Below are 21,886 nucleotides of genomic sequence, written 5' to 3' on the forward strand. Positions count from 1 at the left end.
CCTTAACTTCTCTGTGCCTCAGTTACCTCATCTGTAAAATGGGGATTAAGACTGTGAGCCCCACGTGGGACAACCTGATCACCTTGTAAATTCCCCCGCGCTTAGAACAGTGCTTTGCACATAGTAAGCGCTTAATAAATGCCATCATTATTATTATTATTATCTGTAAAATGGGGATTAAGACTGTGAGTCCCATGTGGGACAACCTCATTGCCTTGTAGCTGCCCCAGCGCTTAGAACAGTTCTTGACACCTAGTAAGCACGTAACAAATACCATCATTATTATTATTTTGACTTAAGTTCCATTAATGATGGAGATGGAACATTGTAATTGATTTGAAGTACAATACCCCCTTGCAACTAAAATAAGGATACGGACAATCCCAATTCAGGCGCTTTCCTAAGCTAAAAAAAATGCTTCCTTCAAGCTTTAAATTGAGAACTCCTGTAAGTGAAACCGCCTCAGCTAGAGATGGATGTGAAAGCACTTGGTTCTTAGTTCCGTGGTGATGCGGGAGTGGGAATGGATTCTTAACTGTGCCTTTACTCTGGAGAACTTGTGAACTACCAGTTTCATAGCTTCGGAGTTGTTTTTTAAAATGCTTTTTAGAGCCCTAAAGACACAGGTGTTTTTATGATTTGTGATGCCCCAAGAACTACTTGAGTGGAAGGAGGGGCTCTTCAAATTTTTCTTTAGTTCAGATAAAACTGCTCTGGGGCGTGGGGAGGTGGGGAGGTGGAGGCTATCAGCTGGTTGGTATCTTCAGAGATCCACAAATGAATTCCTCTACCTTTTTTTCTTTTTTTAGTGGGGTTCGTTAAGCCCTTACTCCGTGCCCAGCACTGGACTAAGCACTGCAGTAGATGTAAGCTAATCAGGTTAGACATAGTCCCTGTCCCACATGGGGCTCACAGTCTTAATCCCCACCTTGCAGATGAGGTAACTGAGGCCCAGAGAGGTGTACAGTGCTCTGCACATAGTAAGCGCTCAATAAATACGATTGATGATGATGCAGTGACTTACCCATGGTCCCACTGCAGTCAAGTGGCAGTGCCAGCATTAGAACCCGGGTCCTTCTGACTCTCAGGCCCATCATCTATGTACTAGGCCACGCTGCTCCTCTACTTGTCAGTGATAAGTGTCAAACCGAGGTCAGTGAGTAGGGAATCATCAGCATTTCACCGGTCGTATTCGTGTTTTCACCCTTCCTATAATATAAGCATGCCTTCTCGGGGTCACACATGGAGAGTTTCCAGTACCGTACCAGTATTGACTATAGGAGGGAGAGTCAAGCAGAGGCGGACCCATTCCATTGCTATTTTGGCAAGTGACTAGCAAGTGGAAGGCAATCTGTTACCAGTCGAAACTCACCTGTGCTGGGCGGCAGCAGCATGGAAGAGAGTCGAGGGCAGAGACTCAAGTTTACCGCGTGGAAGGAGGCAATGATAAACCACTTGCGGATTTTTCCGGAGAGAAGTCTATGGATCACCTACCAGGAGTGATTGCAGGTGGAGGTGGGGCAACTGGGAGGGATGTGTCCGTGGTGTCACTATGAGTCGGAGACGACTCTGCAGTATAAAACAAGACAGGAATAATATAAACATATAATTTGTGTCTGGCTGTCTCACCCGCCAAAGTGTAAGCTCCTGGAAGGCAGGGACAGTGTCAATCAATCAATCAATCGTATTTATTGAGCGCTTACTATGTGCAGAGCACTGTACTAAGCGCTTGGGAAGTACAAATTGGCAACACATAGAGACAGTCCCTACCAAGTGTCCTTTTTTGTGGGGTGAGGAGGAAGAGGAGGAGGGGTATGGCACCAAGAGCTTGCAGACAGGAGGCCCTGGAGAAGTGATGTTGATGGGGATGATAAGCATGACTGTCACTATATGTTGCCAATTTGTACTTCCCAAGCGCCTAGTACAGTGCTCTGCACACAGTAAGCGCGCAATAAATACGATTGATGATGATGAGGCGGGAAGCAGAAATGTTGTGATGGGGAGCAGACTAAACCGAGCAAAGAAAAAAAGCTGGAAACTGGGGCAACGTGCTGAACCATGGCTCTCTTCCATTAGGGTATGCACAGTATTTGATTACAGCACACTTTTTATTCTTTGTTTTGTTCAGTAATGACCTTCAAGGCTCATTAAATTATAAGTAATATTGATAAATTTCCCTTTTTAACGTTTCCATTTCCACACTTTAAATCGATTCTCTGCCCTGTTCGGATTATTTGCAGTGTCTAATCCAGGGGCATTCTGTGAAGGGAAAAAAATTTTGGTGCGCGTTCGTCATTGCAAAAGGTTCCATTTTGACTTTGAAGAGACCAAAGTCTTTTCTAGCCTGTGAGCCCGTTGTTGGGTAGGGGCCATCTCTATATGTTGCCAATTTGTACTTCCCCAGCGCTTAGTACAGTGCTCCGCACACAGTAAGTGCTCAATAAATACGATTGATTGATTGATTTTCCTTAAAATATTTTCAAAAATACATAAATGGGGTCTGGATGTGGCAGTTTTCAAATAACGCCCCTGAACAATTGGAATATTATTTGATGAGGTCATTTGAATTGTTACAAGACCAGTCAAGTGACTCCAATTCTCGAAAATCCTTGGAAGCATTCGCCTAACACATGTTTGCTGTTCTCCATCAAATTTAGTCAGGTGCAGTCTTGGACCTCGGATCTGGGGGAAAATAATCCCCTAGTTGCGGTCAATCAAAGTGGATTTTAAATTACACGATTTGACTTGTAGAGTGTAGTGGAGTCCCTTGCGAAATCCACTCACTGGCATGGGTTTCACATCTGAGTGATGCATTTTTTACAGTTCACGGAGTGTGAGAGGATTCACACGTACAGTTAAGGGGAAAAAGCTGTGGAGAATGAGAAACCCGCAGAGAACTGTTGTATTTTGGCCATGTTCCTTGAGTACCTCAGCTTCAGTAGAGCAGGACTCTGTGTGTTGTATCTGGTACTGCCTCTGATGCGTAGGAATGACAATTTGACAAATATGGATGAAATGGTGTGGGAATTGGGTGCATTTGTGTCTTCCAGTAGTTTAACTTGCTTTATAGCACTGTACTGCCTTTTAGTATAAAGTCAAAAAGGAATTAGCTCACTGAATGTACATGGGTGGGGGCAGGAGAGAGTTTAGTGGCAGGGATTGATTGGATAATATAATAATAATAATAATAATGGCATTTATTAAGTGCTTACTATGTGCAAAGCTCTCTTCCTCCCTTCAAGGCCCTACTGAGAGCTCACCTCCTCCAGGAGGCCTTCCCAGACTGAGCCCCCTCCTTCCTCTCCCCCTCCTTCCCCTCTCCATCCTTCCCGCCTTCCCTCCTTCCCTTCCCCACAGCACCTGTATATATGTATATATGTTTGTATGTATTTATTACTCTATTTATTTACCTATTTTACTTGTACATATTTATTCTATTTATTTTGTTTTGTTAATATATTTTGTTTTGTTCTCTGTCTCCCCCTTCTAGACTGTGAGCCCACTGTTGGGTAGGGACCATCTCTATATGTTGCCAACTTGTACTTCCCAAGTGCTTAGTACAGTGCTGTGCACACAGTAAGTGCTCAATAAATACAATTGATTGATTGATAGATATAGCTTTCTAATGATAATCACCTTAGAATAATCCAGTATGTTAGTTGGGCTTCAAAACTCTACTCCCATGGTAGTTATCCAAGCCAAAAACATCACTAGATTCAAAAAGTGTTTGGATAAAATCTTATCTCCGTCTAGTGTATAAGCTCACTGTAGGCAGGGACTGTGTCTCATATTGCTATATTGTACTATCCCAAGCGCTTAGAACAGTGCTTCTGCACACAGTAAATGCTCAGTAAATACGGTTGATATTTACATTATCCCTGAAGCTTTTGTATTACGGTTCTGTAGCTCCACTGTCTTTCTACCTACCTCCCAATTTTTGAGGCAGAGGCGGTGGAGGAGTAAGTAACAGTAGAGTCACATTGAGAAGCAGCATGGCCTGGGAGTCGGAAGGACCTGAGTTCCAATCCTGGCCCTGCCACTTGTCTGCCGTGTGACCTTGGACAAGTCACTTCACTTCTCTGGACCTCATTACCTCATGTGGAAAATGGGACTTTAGAGGTGTGAGCCCCACGTGCGACAGGGACTGTGTCCAACCCAATTTGCTTGTACCCACCCCAGCGCTTAGTAAAGTGCCTGGCCCACAGTACGTGTTCAGCACATACCACTATTCGTATTATTTATTGAGCACCCACTGGGTCCAATCCCCTGGTCTCAGTGGTTGGGAAGGACAGAGCAAGTAAATGACGTTCTCCCTGCCCACTGGGAATTTAAACTCTAAGGGCCTGAGTCTTTGCTGGTATGTGAAGAATGGACTGTCGCTCAGTCACATCATCATCAATCGTATTTATTGAGCGCTTACTGTGTGCAGAGCACTGTACTAAGCGCTTGGGAAGTACAAGTTGGCAACATATAGAGACAGTCCCTACCCAACAGCGGACTCACAGTCTAAACCATAGGAGCCATCTGGACTTCCCCAGCCTTCCCGTTGCTGTGCCACAATACAGTATCACACTCATGTCGTGTCATGTTAGAAGCAGTGTGGCTTAATGAAAAGAACACAGGCTTGGGAGTCAGAGGTCGTGGGTTCTAATCCCGGGCTCTGCCGCTTGTCAGCTGTGTGACTTTGGGCAAGTGACTTCACTTCTCTGGGCCTCAGTTACCTCATCTGTAAAATGGGGATTAAGACTGTGAGCCCAACATGGGACAACCTGATTACTTTGTATCTACCCCTTGATTACCCCTAGATTACTTTGTATCTACTTTGTATCTATTAAGAGCTTAGTACAGTGCTCTGCACACAGTAAGCGCTCAATAAATACGATTGATGATACCCCAGCGCTTAGAACAGTGCTTGGCACATAGTAAGCGCGTAATAAATACCATCATCATCATATTAACCATCATAGCGGTACTTTGTTTATTTTTGTTAAGCGCCAGGCACTGTACTAAGCGCTGGAGGGGGAGGAATACAAGGAAATCAGGTTGGTCATAGTCCACGTCGCACATGGGGCTCACAGTCTTAATTCCCATTTTACAAATGATGTAACTGAGGCATAGAGGGAGAGAATGACTTGCCCGCGGTCTCAACAGCACACAAATTGGCGGAGCCGTAATTAGAACTTACGAATACAATTGAATGAATGATGACTCGCAGGCCCGTGCTCCTTAATAATAATAATAATAATAATGATGGTATTTGTTAAGCGCTTACTATGTGCAGAGCACTGTTCTAAGCGCTGGGGGGATACGAGGTGATAAAGTTGTCCCACATGGGGCTCACAATCTTAATCCCCATTTTACAGATGAGGTAACTGAGGCTCAGAGAAGTTAAGTGACTTGCCCAAGGTCCCACAGCAGACCTGTGGTGGAGTCGGGAGTCGAACCCATGACCTCTGACTCCAAAGCCCGGGCTCTTTCCACTGAGCCAGGCTGCTTCTCCTTCTGCTAGGCCACACTGCTTCTCTAGACTGTAAGTTCTTTGTGGGCAGGGAACGTGCCTACCAACTCTGTTATATTGGAATTTCCAAGTACTTAGTACAGTGCTCCGCACCCAGTAAACGTTCAAGAAATGCCATTAATTGAGTGTTGTGCTGTAGGTATCAGTAAGATGCACTGTCTGGAGGTTGGGCCTGGAGCAGGAGGAAAGCAGACCAACTTGATTATAGTTGATTATCGTTAAGGGGAAAATAAAACTCTTTCAGTAGTACTGTAGAGTCTAACATTATACGTATTATAATAACTATGGTATTTGCTAAAAGCTTACTACGTTACCAAATACAGGAGAAACAGCCTGGCCCAGCAGAAAGAGCATTGGCTTGGGAGTCAAATATTTATTCTATTTATTTTATTTTGTTAATATGTTTTGTTTTGTTGTCTGTCTTCCCCTTCTAGACTGTGAGCCCGCTGTTGGGTAGGGGCTGTCTCTATATGATGCCAACTTGGGCTTCCCAAGCGCTTAGTACAGTGCTCTGCACACAGTAAGCGCTCAATAAATGCGATTGAAGGAAGAAAGAGGACCTGGGTTCTAATCCCAGCTAAGTGCTGGGTGATCTTGGGCAAGTCACTTCACTTCTCTGGGCCTCAGTTACCTCATCTGTAAAATGGGGATGGAAGCTGTGAGCCCCATGTGGGATAGCTGATGACCGTGTTTCTACCCCAGTGCTTAGAGAGTGTTTTGCTTGTAGTAAGCGCTTAACAAATACCAACATTATTATTATTATATTGAATCCCCGTTTCACAGATGAGGAAACTCTGAAAGAGGAGTTAAGTAACTCGCCCAAGGTTACCCCACAGGCAAGTGGCAAACCCTGGATTTAAAAAAAAAAACCAGGACCCCTGATTCCCACGCTCATGCTCTTTCCACTTGGTGACACTGCCTCTCAGATTTTCATTTCTTTTCAGTTTGGGGTATGCATTCCCCTACTGTTTTCCAGCTTGGCTGGTCAGGGGACATTTTGGCCTTTAAAGGTAAACTGATCAAATGTGTTTCTTTTCTAGCCTACCGCCAGATAACCTTTCTATTCAAGAATTCCAGAGGAATGAAAGTATTGACGTTGAGGTAAGGGGTCGGCGCAACTACGGGGCAGTCCAGACATCAGCATTTAAACCGGGCCTGTCTCGTTTCTTGCTAAAGCGAATGTAGGTCAGTCAAAAGTTTAGGTTGTGGTTGTGTTAAAAATCTTGGGTTGTCTTGGATGAGTCGACAGGCTTGATGGACACTGATTTCAGTGGCATGTGTTCTGTGAAAACTCACCGTAGTATGGGAACCGTGAAATGGCCACCAAAGGGAACCAACTAGCATTTCCCTCCCTTCCCTTCCTCGTGCTCTGCTTAGGATTCCAGTTAGCCAATTCATCTTCTCCATCCTCCCCTCCCCACTGCCTCCAGTAGATCACCACTTACTGGGTTAATGTCACCCACCTGGGCTGCCAGTAGATTCCTTTAATCTTTTACGTTTTGCTTGATAATCTCACAAAGCGCTGGAAATGAAGAGGAATATAAGTTCTTCTAAAGGGGAGGGGGTTAAAAGTATTATTTTAAGTGCATCTAGCAATAAGCCACTTGGAACTTTCCATGTTTATGGATTGCACAAGGTATTGTTTTTCGTTTCATGAAATCAAAATTGCCAAGCTTCAGGGTCAAGAGTGCATCGAGTGGAGCCATCTGTCTTGAATTCATTTCATTTCTGGCTCATTTTTTAAAAGCGAGTCAGTGACTTTTGAAAGTATTAAAATTCTAAGTGACAGCATCGACTGACTTGTGGAAAACTGAATGTGTGTGTTTTTGTTTAGGTAGTACAGCTCATCAGCACGGAGATCCTGCCGTACGCTAATTTCATCCCCAAGGAGTTTGTCGGTCAGATAATGACTATGCTCAATAAGGGCTCAATACATTCTCAGTCATCTTCATTTACAGGTATGTTGTTTGAACGCTCCAAGAACAGGTGTTAATCAGCATGGAAGCACTTTTGAAGGAAAGTCGAAGTGTACGGAGTATAATAATTCCACTGCTGAAGTGTTCATCTTGTTTTATTGCGGTAAATTGTGACAGAAACTAGGACAGGCAGCTTCTTGAATTGATGGGCTGAAAACCGAGAGTAGGAGAAGACCCGATGTAAGAAACTCTGGAAAGGAGTTAAATATTATTCATGTCCAGAGAAATGGACCAATTGAAGCCTAAACACGAAGCAATTGGTTGAAGTCACTGCAAGACGATAGACTGTCAGTGCATATCATTCAAGTTTTGCCAAAGTACCGGAGATGGAAAGTATCCAAAAAGCTGTCTGTGTCTTAAAGGGAGAAAGTATTGGAACATTTCAATTTTAAATCATGCACCCACTATTCGAAAATCCTAGAAAACATCAGGGTGAATGATATCGTTTTGTAACAAAACAGTGATCGGACTCATCTCCTCCGTGGCTCAAGCCAATCGAGGAGAGGAAACAATAGCCGAAGTGAATTTGGGGCTTAACGCGTCTGTTGACTCTGTCCCCCATCACAAACTCCTCAGTCAATTAAATCAGTGGTATCTATTGGGTGCTCACTATGCACAGAGCACCCGGTGAACTCAGGAAAAAAAACCCAAAACTTTGGGTTTCCCAAATTGGTTAGGAATCATGTCCCGAGTGGACATTACTAGGACATGATGGACATAGCAAGTTGCGTCTTTTGCCTAATAGTATTTCAGCATTGGCATCAATAACTGAAAATGGCAGAATTGAAAGGGGGTCTCCAAGCAGTGGGAAGCAGCTTGGCCTAGTGGCTAGAGCCCGGGCCTGAGAGTCAGAAGGACCCGTGTTCTAATCCTGGCTCTGCCACTTATCCGCTGGTTGACCTTGGGCTAGACGCTTCAGTTCTCTGTGCCTCAGTCCCCTCATCTCTAAAATGGGGATTAAGACTGTGAGCCCCACGTGGGAACATGGACCATGTCCAGCCTGATTACTTTGTGTCTGCCCCAGCGCTTAGAACAGTGTCTGGCACATAGTAAGCGCTTGAGAAATACCATAACAAAAGGATTGATCAGTCAAGCAATGGTTGGGATGGGGTCAGAGGCTGGGGGGCCAGCTACTTGGAAAGGGAATATTGAGTTTCGAATTGAGGTTGGAAAGTTACGGAAAATCCAGAAAATAATCTGATAATACAAGCCCGGGCAAGTCTCATAGAAAAAAAATCTTAGGGTCGTATGTCACGAGCAGAATGTGAAAAGAGGTGGAGAAAATAAAAAATCGTGAAATGAACTGCTCTGAAATCTTAAGGAAGAACTGCACATCTGGGAGCCCCAGTTTTTCAGTGAGGTTACGGAGAGCGAGTCACAGTCAAATCAAACCTAACATTGAAAGGAATTTTGTAGTGGGCAGAAGAGAAGCCTAACGGTTGGAATAGCTACCGGGTGAGTGTGTGAAAGATTAGTTTACTGAGCAGAAAATGAGAGGAAATGGGCCAAAACTGCTTCAATCAATCAATCAATCGTATTTATTGAGCGCTTAGTGTGTGCAGAGCACTGTACTAAGCGCTTGGGAAGTACAAGTTGGCAACATATAGAGACAGTCCCTACCCAACAGTGGGCTCACAGTCTAAAAGGGGGAGACAGAGAACAAAACCAAACATACTAACAAAATAAAATAAATAGAATAGATATGTGGGATTTCATTTAGGTAAAAGAGAGAAGGTCTTGACAGCGAGCATTGTTAAGAAACGGACTGGGTTACCTAAGGAAGTACGAAATCTCCTCTGGAGAGTTTTTATCACGGGGACGGTGTCTTGTCTATGCTGATTTAGTTGGGGTCCTGTCTGACCCTCAGACGGCTCCTTCCAAACTGTGATTCTTCCAGTTCAGGGATGCATCGGTAGAGAAGTAGTGTGGCTCAGCGGAAAGAGCACGGGCTTGGGAGTCAGAGGTCGTGGGTTCTATTCCCGGCTCTGCCACTTATCAGCTGTGTGACTTCGGGCAAGTCAGTTCACTTCTCTGTGCCTCAGTGACCTCATCTGTAAAATGGAGATTAAGACTGTGAGCCCTACATGGGACGTGGACAGTGGCCAACCTGATTAACATGTATCTACCCCAGCATTTAGATCAGTGCCTGGCACCTAGTAAGCACTTAACAAATACCATTTAAAAAAAAAAATATGTGCTCAGATCAAATGTACTGTCGTAGAAGTGTTAGTTTTTTATCAGTGTCAGCATTCCTAAAAGTAAGAATTACTGTTTGTGGTGGGAAACGGAAACATTACTACATTTTCTTAACATTTTCGCGATTGCGATTTTACTTTTGCAGAAGCAGAAGTGGATATTCGAATGAGAGAGGACTTTTCCAAAATGTGCTTTGAAACCCTACTCCAGTTTTCCTTCAGTAATAAGGTGACCACACCCCAGGAAGGCTACATCTCCAGGCTGGCGCTCTCTGTGCTCTTAAAGAGATCCCAAGATGTTTTGCATCGCTACATAGAGGATGAAAGACTAAGTGGGAAATGCCCTCTTCCACGGTACCTACAGATTTTTCGTCATAATAATAGTGATGGTGCTTGTTAAGTGCTTGCTATGGGCTAAGCACTGATGCAGGGTCATCGGGTTGGGCATAGTCGCTGCCCCACATGGAGCTCCCAGTCTTCATCCCCGTTTTACAGAGGAGGGAAGTGACTCACCCAAGGTCACGCATGTGGCCGATCTTGGATTAGAACCCAGGTCTTTGTGACTCCCAAGCCTGTGGTCTATCAATTGGTCTACACTGCTTTTTTGAGAACACGAGGCAGCCAGGCCTGCATTCTGCCTCCATCACTGGCAGCAAAAGATGCTTTTAGGGTCTGAGAATGACAGTGCTGGCTTCTTTCTTGATTAAGGAGAAGCAGCCTGGCGTAGCGGAAAGTTAGGCCTGTGTGAACTCAGAGAGCCTGAGTTCTAATCCCGACTCCACTGCTTGTCTGCCGTGTGACCTTGAGCCAGTCGCTTCACTTCTCTGGGCCTCAGTGACCTTATCTGGGACATGAAGATCAAGACTGTGAGCCCCATGAGGGCCGTATCTTACCTGATTAGCTCGTATCTATCTACCCCAGCGCTTAGTACAGTGCCTGGCTCATAGTAAGCACTGAACGAGTACTCTTAAATGAAAAAATAAAATCATAATCAAAGAAAATCAAGCAACTTCCTGGGTCCTAGTAAGCACTGAACAAGTACTCTTAAATAAAAAAATAAAATTATAAAATCAAAGAAAATCAAGCAACTTCCTGGGTCCTAGTAAGCACTGAACAAGTACTCTTAAATAAAAAAATAAAATTATAATCAAAGAAAACCAAGCAACTTCCTGGGTCCTAGTAAGCACTGAACAAGTACTCTTAAATAAAAAAATAAAATTATAATCAAAGAAAACCAAGCAACTTCCTGGATCATAGTAAGCACTGAACAAGTACTCTTAAATAAAAAAAGAAAATTATAATCAAAGAAAACCAAGCAACTTCCTGGGTCCTAGTAAGCACTGAACAAGTACTCTTAAATTAAAAAATAAAATTATAAAATCAAAGAAAATCAAGCAACTTCCTGGGTCATAGTAAGCACTTAACAAGTACTCTTAAATAAAAAAATAAAATTATAATCAAAGAAAACCAAGCAACTTCCTGGGTCCTAGTAAGCACTGAACAAGTACTCTTAAATAAAAAAATAAAATTATAATCAAAGAAAACCAGGCTACTTCCTGGGTCCTAGTAAGCACTGAACAAGTACTCTTGAATAAAAAAATAAAATTATAATCAAAGAAAACCAAGCAACTTCCTGGGTCCTAGTAAGCACTGAACAAGTACTCTTAAATAAAAAAATAAAATTATAAAATCAAAGAAAATCAAGCAACTTCCTGGGTCCTAGTAAGCACTGAACAAGTACTCTTAAATGAAAAAATATAATTATAATCAAAGAAAATCAAGCAACTTCCTGGGTCCTAGTAAGCACTGAACAAGTACTCTTGAATAAAAAAATAAAATTATAATCAAAGAAAACCAAGCAACTTCCTGGGTCCTAGTAAGCACTGAACAAGTACTCTTAAATAAAAAAATAAAATTATAATCAAAGAAAACCAAGCAACTTCCTGGGTCCTAGTAAGCACTGAACAAGTACTCTTAAATAAAAAAATAAAATTATAATCAAAGAAAACCAAGCAACTTCCTGGGTCATAGTAAGCACTGAACAAGTACTCTTAAATAAAAAAATAAAATTATAATCAAAGAAAACCAAGCAACTTCCTGGGTCATAGTAAGCACTGAACAAGTACTCTTAAATAAAAAAAATAAAATTATAATCAAAGAAAACCAGGCTACTTCCTGGGTCCTAGTAAGCACTGAACAAGTACTCTTGAATAAAAAAATAAAATTATAATCAAAGAAAACCAAGCAACTTCCTGGGTCCTAGTAAGCACTGAACAAGTACTCTTAAATAAAAAAAGAAAATTATAATCAAAGAAAACCAAGCAACTTCCTGGGTCCTAGTAAGCACTGAACAAGTACTCTTAAATGAAAAAATAAAATTATAAAATCAAAGAAAATCAAGCAACTTCCTGGGTCCTAGTAAGCGCTGAACAAGTACTCTTAAATAAAAAAATAAAATTATAATCAAAGAAATTAAGAAAACCCAAGCAACTTTCCTGGGTCCTAGTAAGCACTGAACAAGTACTCTTAAATAAAAAAATAAAATTATAATCAAAGAAAACCAAGCAACTTCCTGGGTCCTAGTAAGCACTGAACAAGTACTCTTAAATGAAAAAATAAAATTATAATCAAAGAAAATCAAGCAACTTCCTGGGTCCTAGTAAGCACTGAACAAGTACTCTTAAATAAAAAAATAAAATTATAAAATCAAAGAAAATCAAGCAACTTCCTGGGTCCTAGTAAGCACTGAACAAGTACTCTTAAATAAAAAAATAAAATTATAAAATCAAAGAAAATCAAGCAACTTCCTGGGTCCTAGTAAGCACTGAACAAGTACTCTTAAATAAAAAAATAAAATTATAAACAAAGAAAACCAAGCAACTTCCTGGGTCATAGTAAGCACTGAACAAGTACTCTTCATCATCATCATCATCGATGGTATTAATTGAGTGCTTGCTATGGGCAGAGCACTGTACTAAGCGCTTGGGAAGTACAAATTGGGAACATATAGAGACAGTCCCTACCCAACAGTGGGCTCACAGTCTAAAAGGGGGAGACAGAGAACAAAACCAAACATACTAACAAAATAAAATAAATAGAATAGATATGTACAAGTAAAATAAATAAATAGAGTAATAAATATGTACAAACATATATACATATATACAGGTGTTGTGGGGAAGGGAAGGAGGTAAGATGGGGGGTTGGAGAGGGGGATGAGGAAGGAAGGGGCTCAGTCTGGGAAGGCCTCCTGGAGGAGGTGAGCTCTCAGCAGGGCCTTGAAGGGAGGAAGAGAGCTAGCTTGGCGGATGGGCAGAGGGAGGGCATTAACTCTTAAATAAAAAAATAAAATTATAATCAAAGAAAACCAAGCAACTTTCAAATAATACGTGAGGGAATCCAGAGGTTCCCTGCAGTGCATTTCGGAACAATCCCCGGGAAAATCAAGCCTTGATTCGGGGACCCTTTAGATACGGATTTTGCTTTGGAAAGGAAAATTGTAGTTATCTAAAGATTTCCCGCTATTTGCCCTTCGTAGTCCACGAAGACACCACTCATGGTGAAGTCAGTGAAATTCACCCAGAAGTCCATGACGTGTTTGAAAAAGGCAGGATCCACGGAGCCAGCCACCTTGTGTGCATGAAAGAGTTGTCCTTTGTATTTTCAACAAAATGATTGCAGCCCCTGGGGCTGTTTTATTCTTTTTTCTTCTTTACCTCCGATTCCTTACGAAGCTTATGCTTGAAGAGAGCCTGGGAGTCAGAGGACCTGGGTTCTAGTCCTGGCTTATCATCATCATCATGGGAAGCAGCGTGGCTCAGTGGAAAGAGCTCAAGCTTGGGAGTCAGAGGTCATGGGTTCTAATCCCGGCTCCGCCACATGTCTGCTGTGTGACCTTGGGCAAGTCACTTAACTTCTCTAAGCCTCAGTTACCTCGTAGGTAAAATGGGGATTAAGACTGTGAGCCCCACATGGGACAACCTGATCACCTTGCATCCCCCCCAGCGCTTAGAACAGCACATAGTAAGCACTTAACAAATGCCATCATTATTATTATTATTCTCATTATTACTGTAGTATTTGGTAAGCGCTTATTCTGTGCCAAGCATGTTCTAAGCACTGGGGTAATTACAAGTTAATCAGGTTGGATGAACACAGTCCCTGGCCCACATAATAATAATAATAATAATAATGATGGCATTTGTTAGGCGCTTACTATGTGCAAAGCACTGTTCTAAGCGCTGGGGAGGGTTACAGTGTGATCAAGTTGTCCCATGTGGGGCTCACAGTCTTAATCCCCATCTTTACAGATGAGGTAACTCAGGCTCAGAGAAGTTAAGTGACTTGCCCAAGGTCACACAGCAGACTTGTGGCGGAGTCGGGATTGGAACCCACGACCTCTGACTCCAAAGCCCGGGCTCTTTCCACTGAGCCACGCTGCACATGAGGCTCACAGTCTAAGTAGGAGGGAGTAGAATTGAATCCCTATTTTACAGTTAAGGAAAGTGAGGTACAGAGAAGGCAAGTGACTTGCCTGGGGTCACACAGCAAGCATTTGGCAGAGCTGGGGTGAGAACCTCGGTCCTCTGGCTCCCAAACCCATGCTCTTTCTGCCTAGGCCACGCCATTCCTCACACTTACCCGCTGTGTGCGTTTGGGCAAGTCATTTAACGCCTCTGTGCCTCAGTTCCCTCATCTGTAAAACAGATTCAGTACATTTTCTCCCTCCCACTTAGGCTGTGATTCCCATGTGGGACACGGGCTGTGTCCAACCTGTGATTATCTCGTATCTATCCCAACACTTAGTACAATCAATCAATCGTATTTATTGAGCACTTACTGTGTGCAGAGCACTGTACTAAGCGCTTGGGAAGTACAAGTTGGCAACATATAGAGACAGTCCCGTGCCTGGAAAATAGTAAGCACTTAACAATTACCACAATGATTGTCATAGCAGGGCACCATATTGGTCTATGCCAGGAGTGTCCTAAGCGGTGCTACTCGACTGCATTTTCTGTAATAATACGCTGCGCTTTGGGAATCCGTGAGTTCCTTGTTTCCAACAGAGGCAGGAACACAATAATAATAATAATAATAATGGCATTTATTAAGCACTTACTATGTGCGAAGCACTGTTCTAAGCGCTGGATGACCGTCAGTCTCCCCTCTTGGTTCCTCTCTTCTCTCCGAAACTGGACCTTGGGTTCGTGGAGGTGTCCTGTCCCCAAACCCCTTCAAAATCAATCAATCAATCAATCAATCGTATTTATTGAGCGCTTACTATGTGCAGAGCACTGTACTAAGCGCTTGGGAAGTACAAATTGGCAACACATAGAGACAGTCCCTACCCAACAGTGGGCTCACAGTCTAAAAGGGGGAGACAGAGAACAGAACCAAACATACCAACAAAATAAAATAAATAGGATAGAAATGTACAAGTAAAATAAATACATAAATAAATAAACAGGGTAATAAATATGTACAACCATATATACATATATACAGGTGCTGTGGGGAAGGGAAGGAGGTAAGATGGGGGGATGGAGAGGGGGACGAGGGGGAGAGGAGGGAAGGGGCTCAGTCTGGGAAGGCCTCCTGGAGGAGGCAAAATACGCAAGAAGATGTCGTTTGCCCTCTCTGACATGGCTGTTGGACCCTTTAACCCTCTGATATTGCCAGGCAAGCTCTTCACCTTCTTAGATAAAGGAACAGTTTGTTTTTCAAGTCCTTCAAATAGCAGAACTGAAGTACAAACCATTCTTGGCGTGATTTGAACCCTAGCTGTTGAAATGCGAAATGAATAATGCTACCAACTTCTGCCGCATCTCAGTAAAATGACTTGGGAAAATTCAGAAAAAGGAGCAACTTCTGAAGTTGGCACACTCGGGGGCTGTGGTGTGATTTTGATTCATTTCTCCATTTGGATGCAGTGACATTTAGGTGCAGCCTGACCGTGTTGCAACACGGAATTACGGGTGTTGACTCAGCGCCCGCACAGATCCGAGATGTGAACTTTGGAGCCAGAGAAAAATCATAAATGTCATAAATAAAATCAGAAAATAGCTCAGAAAAGTTGGGGAAAAGACGGTTTGACAGATGTGAAAGGCACATAAGGGAGACACCCTTGATGTTTGAGAAGTTCGGTCTCATCAATCAGTGGTATTTATTGAGGGCTTACTGTGTGCAGAGCACTGTACTGAGTGCTTGGAAGAGTCAGTAGACCTGTTCCCTGTCCACAATGATTAATTGAGCACTGCTGTATGGTGAGCACTTTTGGAAGCGCCTGGGAGAACGTAATCCAATAGAATTAGTAGACTGAGAATTTTAGACTGTGAGCCCACTGTTGGGTAGGGACCGTCTCTATATGTTGCCAACTTGTACTTCCCAAGCGCTTAGTACAGTGCTCTGCACACAGTAAGCGCTCAATAAATGCGATTGATTGATTGATTGACACGATCCTTGCCTACAAGGAGCTCACAATCTGGGTGGGGAGGCAGGCCTTGAAATAAATGGCAGATTGGAAAAGTGGCAGAGTATAAAGATGTGAACATTGTGAAGCAGCATGGTACGGTGGATAGAGCAGAGTCCTGGGAGTCGGAAGGTCTTGGGTTCTAATCCCAGCTCTGCCATTTGTGTGCCGAGTGGCCCTGGGCAAGTCACTTCACTTCTTTGCGCCTCAGTTTCCTCATCTGTAAAGAGGGGATTAAGACTGTGAGACCCTTGCGGGACAGGGACTGCGTCCAACCCGATTTGCATGTACTCACCCAAGCGCTTAGTTCAGTGCCTGGCACATAGTAAGCACTAAACAAATGCCATAATTATTATTATTATTATATGGCATGGGGGGCTCGGGGATGGGGTATCAAAGTGCTAAAAGGGATTAGACCCAAATGCAGTAGGCAATGCAAGGAGGGTGAATTAGTTATGGAAATGAGGGGTTTGTCGGGGAAGGCCTGTTGGAAGAGAAGTAATTTTAATTTTTAGATCCTTTTGGCAGAGATGTAATTTTAATTTTTAGATTCTAAACTGCCTGTTTGAAATACAGAAACTTTCCCAGTGGTATTTACTGAGCACTTACTATGTGCAGAGCACGGTGCTAAGCGCTTGGGAGAGTACAGTACAATAGAATACAAAACGAGCTTACAGTCTAGCGTGGGAGACATGACTACAAATTAAATAATATGTAATGTATAATTTAAAGATGTGTACATAAATGCTGTGGGGTTGGCGATGGGGTTATTTTTTACTCTCCCAAGTGCTCAGTACAGTGGTCTGCACGCAACGCTCAATAAGTATGATTGACTGAATGACTATCAAGCACTTAGAACAGTGCTTGACACATAGTAAGTGCTTAACAAATACCATTATTATTATTAGCGGTAAATGGCCAAAGGTCACAGATCCCAGTGCATAGACCTCACGGAAGGGAGATCAAGCTGGGGAAAGGAGGGCTTAATTGGGAAACATTAAACACAATATATCAAATATTGGGGAAAAATTTTAAAATCAAAATAAATTGAATTATAGTTATGGGTGAAATTTCTGTGTAGTGGGCATGAAACTCATCTTTCCATTTGAATCAGCTTAGAGAAACTCACTGTGTAGCATGGTATATTACTGGGTAAATTATGATTGAGTTCTTTATTTTTCTCTTTTAGGCAACAAGTAACTGAAATCATATTTGTATTAAAAGCAGTCAGTACGCTTATAGATTCACTTAAGAAAACGCAGCCTGAAAATGGTAAGTTACTAAGCCATAAAATAACTAGCTAATAAAAATCTCAATATTCCATGTGCTATTTCATAGACTTACGTTTTATTAGAAGTCATAGACATCAGGCTAACTCATTTTGTGTTTTCACTAATTTGTGGGAGAAAAATATGGACAATGAGTAACCCCAAGCCCCCGTGAATTTCAAGTGCTGGATCATGAATTTTGTCCTTCCTAATTTTAAAAACAGATCAATCAATCAATCGTATTTATTGAGCGCTTACTGTGTGCAGAGCACTGTACTAAGCGCTTGGGAAGTACAAGTTGGCAACATATAGAGACAGTCCCTACCCAGCAGTGGGCTCACAGTCTAAAAGGGGAAAACAGATCATCATCATCATCAATCGTATTTATTGAGCGCTTACTATGTGCAGAGCACTGTACTAAGCACTTGGGAAGTACAAATTGGCAACATATAGAGAAAGTCCCTACCCAACAGTGGGCTCACAGTCTAAAAGGGGGAGACAGAGAACAAAAACCAAACATACTAACAGAATAAAATAAATAGAATAGATATGTACAAATAAAATAAATAAATAAATAGAGTAAAAAAAAATGTACAAACATATATACATATATACAACAGATGACTAAAAGCACTTCATTTTATGAAAACATGAGTCTCAGAGCATGCCGTTGTCCAGATTGTCACCTAGGCCTTTATTGCCTGGAGATCAATGCAACATTTATGACGGCATAATGGAATTTCGCTCTTTAAAAAGTTGATCGCGCGCAGTTCACAAGCAGAAGCCGTTGTCCACAACCCAGCCATTTTTTTTTCCACTGTTATGCCGTTAAAGTCATCGCCTCGACGATGACGATGGTGGAATTGTAAATGACTGACGAGCCTCAGGACAGACGGGCCGACTTTGGAGTCAAGATCCTGCCCGAAGGAATAGGTGGTTATGTTAATAATTGGCAAAGCACCAGGAGTATCACTGTAGCACCCCTGCCCATCAGGGTCCTGTTGGGGCATGAAGTTGTGCCCCACGCAAGGAGGTGGGCAGGGTGCCGTACGTTGCAAATCAATCAATCAATCAATCGCATTTATTGAGTGCATACTGTGTGCAGAGCACTGTACTAAGCGCTTGGGAAGTACAAGATGGCAACATATAGCGACAGTCCCTACCCAGCAGTGGGCTCACGGTCTGTAAAGCAATAATAATAATTGTGGTATTTAATAATAATAATTATTATGGCATTTATTAAGCACTTACTATGTGCAAAGCACTGTTCTAAGCGCTGGGGAGGTTACAGGGTAATCAGGCTCACAGTCTTAATCCCCATGTTCCAGCTGAGGTACCTGAGGCCCAGAGAAGTTAAGTGACTTGCCCAAAGTCACACATTAGGCAATTGGCGGAGCTGGGATTTGAACCCATGACCTGTGACTCCAAAGCCCGGGCTCTTTCCACTGAGCCACGCTGCTTCGCACAATTTAAGACTTGTGAGCCCCCCGTGGGACAACCTGATCACCTTGTAACCTCCCCAGCGCCTAGAACAGTGCTTTGCACGTAGTAAGCGCTTTATAAATGCCATTATTATTATTATTACCACGTGCCAAACCCTCTTGTAAGCACTGGGGGAGATACAGGGTAATTGGGCGGGACACGCCCTGTCCCACCTGGGGCTCACAGTCTTGATCCCCCTTTTGCAGAGGAGGTAACTGAGGCACAGAGAAGTGAAGTGACTTGCCCAGATCATACGACAGGCGTGTGGCAGAGCCGGGGTTAGAACCCAGGTCCTCTGACTCACGGTGCCCGCGGTCAGATTAGGTGCCAGTCCCAGAGGCATCCAGAGAGAAAGCAGCCCGCGTGCCCAGGCTGGCCCGCCTTAGCCCATCAATCAATCAATCAATCATATTTATTGAGCGCTTACTATGTGCAGAGCACTGTACTAAGCGCTTGGGAAGTACAAATTGGCAACACATAGAGACAGTCCCTACCCAACAGTGGGCTCACAGTCTAAAAGGGGGAGACAGAGAACAGAACCAAACATACCAACAAAATAAAATAGGATAGAAATGTGCAAGTAAAATAAATAAATAAATAAATAAATAAATAGAGTAATAAATATGTACAACCATATATACATATATACAGGTGCCGTGGGGAAGGGAAGGAGGTAAGATGGGGGGATGGAGAGGGGGACGAGGGGGAGAGGAGGGAAGGGGCTCAGTCTGGGGAGGCCTCCTGGAGGAGGTGAGCTCTCAGCAGGCAGGTTCCCAAAATACTCACTTCAGCGTCAAAGGGGTCCTCTCCACCACCGTCTCTAATCATCAGCAATCGTATTTATTGAGCGCTTACTGTGTGCAGAGCACTGTACTAAGCGCTTGGGAAGTCCAAGTTGGCAACATATAGAGACAGTCCCTACCCAACAGTGGGCTCACAGTCTAAAAGGGGGAGACAGAGAACAAAACCAAACATACTAACAAAATAAAATAGAATAGATATGTACAAGTAAAATAAATAAATAAATAAATAGAGTTATAAATATGTACAAACATATATACATATATAATCAATCAATCAATATATACATATATAATCAATCAATCAATTGTATTTATTGAGCACTCTAACCGGCTCATTTCAGGATCCCTGCCAGGCCGGCCCATCACACAAAATGTCCGAGGGTTTTTTTCTGCTCAGAGACCTGCCCCACTGACGGCAAAACCCCTACTTCTCACCGCTTCGCCCCCCGATCTCAGGAAGGGGTGGTTTGGTCTTTAGAGGGAGAGAGGGTTTATTAGCTGCACCGGTACATTCGGGACATCAAGGCTTGGGCATCATTTGGAATGATCCTTGGCGAAGAAGTGAAGTTAACCGAAACATCCCAAGCGCTTAGTACAGTGCTCTGCACACAGTAAGTGCTCAATAAATACGATTGAATGAATGAATAATCAATCAATCATTGGATCAGTCGATGGTATTTATTGACTATTTATTGACGTCATCCCCCGGGCCTGGAATGCCCTCCCTCTGGCCATCCGCCAAGCTAGCTCTCTTCCTCCCTTCAAGGCCCTACTGAGAGCTCACCTCCTCCAGGAGGCCTTCCCAGACTGAGCCCCTTCCTCTCCCCCGCGCCCCCCTCTCCATCCCCCCCATCTTACCTCCTTCCCTTCCCCACAGCACCTGTATATATGTATATATGGTTGTACATATTTATTACTCTATTTTACTTGTACATATCTATTCTATTTTATTTTGTTAGTATGTTTGGTTTTGTTCTCTGTCTCCCCCTTTTAGACCGTGAGCCCACCGTTGGGTAGGGACTGTCTCTATATGTTGCCAACTTGGACTTCCCAAGCGCTTAGTACAGTGCTCTGCACACAGTAAGCGCTCAATAAATACGATTGATTGATTGATTGACTATTCTAGACTGTGAGCCCGTTGTTGGGTAGGGATGGTTTCAACCTGTTGCCGAATTGTAGTTTCCAAGCGTTTAGTACGGTGCTCTGCACACAGTAAGCACTCAATAAATACGACTATAATGAGTGAATGAGTGCTTTCTGAGTGCAGAGCACTGGATTAGGCGCTTGGGAGAGTACAGTGTAACGGAGTTGGTAGACTTAGTCCGTGCTTACGACGAGCTTACCATCCTGAGAGGTGGAAGAGAAGTCAGTCACCGTTTATCAGGAAATCTGCAGAGTATTGACAGGACAGTGCTAGTAATAAAAAAATGGGAATCCCACTCAATTTAATGTGTTGGATGTGCCCCACATTTGAATGGCGCCCTGGGGCATGTTAAAATTCCAATTGAACAGAGTTAAATAATGAAAATGGCATTTTAACACAGAGGAAAAGTAGCGATCGATCTCATTGGGTTGTCAGATGAAGGAGGTACTTTCAAACAGAAGAGATCTTGTCTACCGACGCTGTTCCATTGTACTCTCCCAAGTGCTTAATGCAGTGCTCTGCACACAGTGCTCTGCACACAGTAAGCGCTCAATAAATACGATTGATGATGATGATGATGGTGATGCTCTGCACGATCTCATTGGGTTGTCAGATCAAGGAGATACTTTCAGACAGAAGAGATCGTGTCTACCTACTCAGTTCCATTGTACTCTCCCAAGTGCTTAATGCAGTGCTCTGCGCACAGTAAGTGCTCAATAAATACGATTGATGATGATGATGATGATGCTCTGCACAATCTCATTGGGTTGTCAGATCAAGGAGGTACTTTCAAACAGAAGAGATCATGTCTACCTACTCAGTCCCATCGTACTCTCCCAAGTGCTTAATGCAGTGCTCTGCACACAGTAAGCGCTCAATAAATACGATTGATGATGATGATGATGATGCTCTGCACGATCTCATTGGGTTGTCAGATCAAGGAGGTACTTTCAAACAGAAGAGATCGTGTCTACCTACTCAGTCCCATCGTACTCTCCCAAGTGCTTAATGCAGTGCTCTGCACACAGTAA

The 21,886-nt window shown here is 43.1% G+C and overlaps 1 protein-coding gene across 2 annotated transcripts in view; it reads left to right on the forward strand.

Annotated features, from left to right (window-relative positions):
• The window catches only part of MON2 (MON2 homolog, regulator of endosome-to-Golgi trafficking), a 182,700-nt gene that overhangs the window by 148,327 nt on the left and 12,487 nt on the right, over nucleotides 1-21,886 (forward strand). For both annotated transcript variants that reach the window (XM_038761242.1, XM_038761249.1), the window contains 4 exons: nucleotides 6,559-6,619; nucleotides 7,353-7,476; nucleotides 9,836-10,043; nucleotides 17,348-17,430. In XM_038761242.1, the coding sequence (XP_038617170.1) occupies nucleotides 6,559-6,619; nucleotides 7,353-7,476; nucleotides 9,836-10,043; nucleotides 17,348-17,430 (476 nt within the window). The remainder of the gene's footprint in view (nucleotides 1-6,558; nucleotides 6,620-7,352; nucleotides 7,477-9,835; nucleotides 10,044-17,347; nucleotides 17,431-21,886) is intronic.

Source organism: Tachyglossus aculeatus, chromosome 2 (assembly GCF_015852505.1).
Source record: "Tachyglossus aculeatus isolate mTacAcu1 chromosome 2, mTacAcu1.pri, whole genome shotgun sequence".
NCBI classification, from domain to species: domain Eukaryota; kingdom Metazoa; phylum Chordata; class Mammalia; order Monotremata; family Tachyglossidae; genus Tachyglossus; species Tachyglossus aculeatus.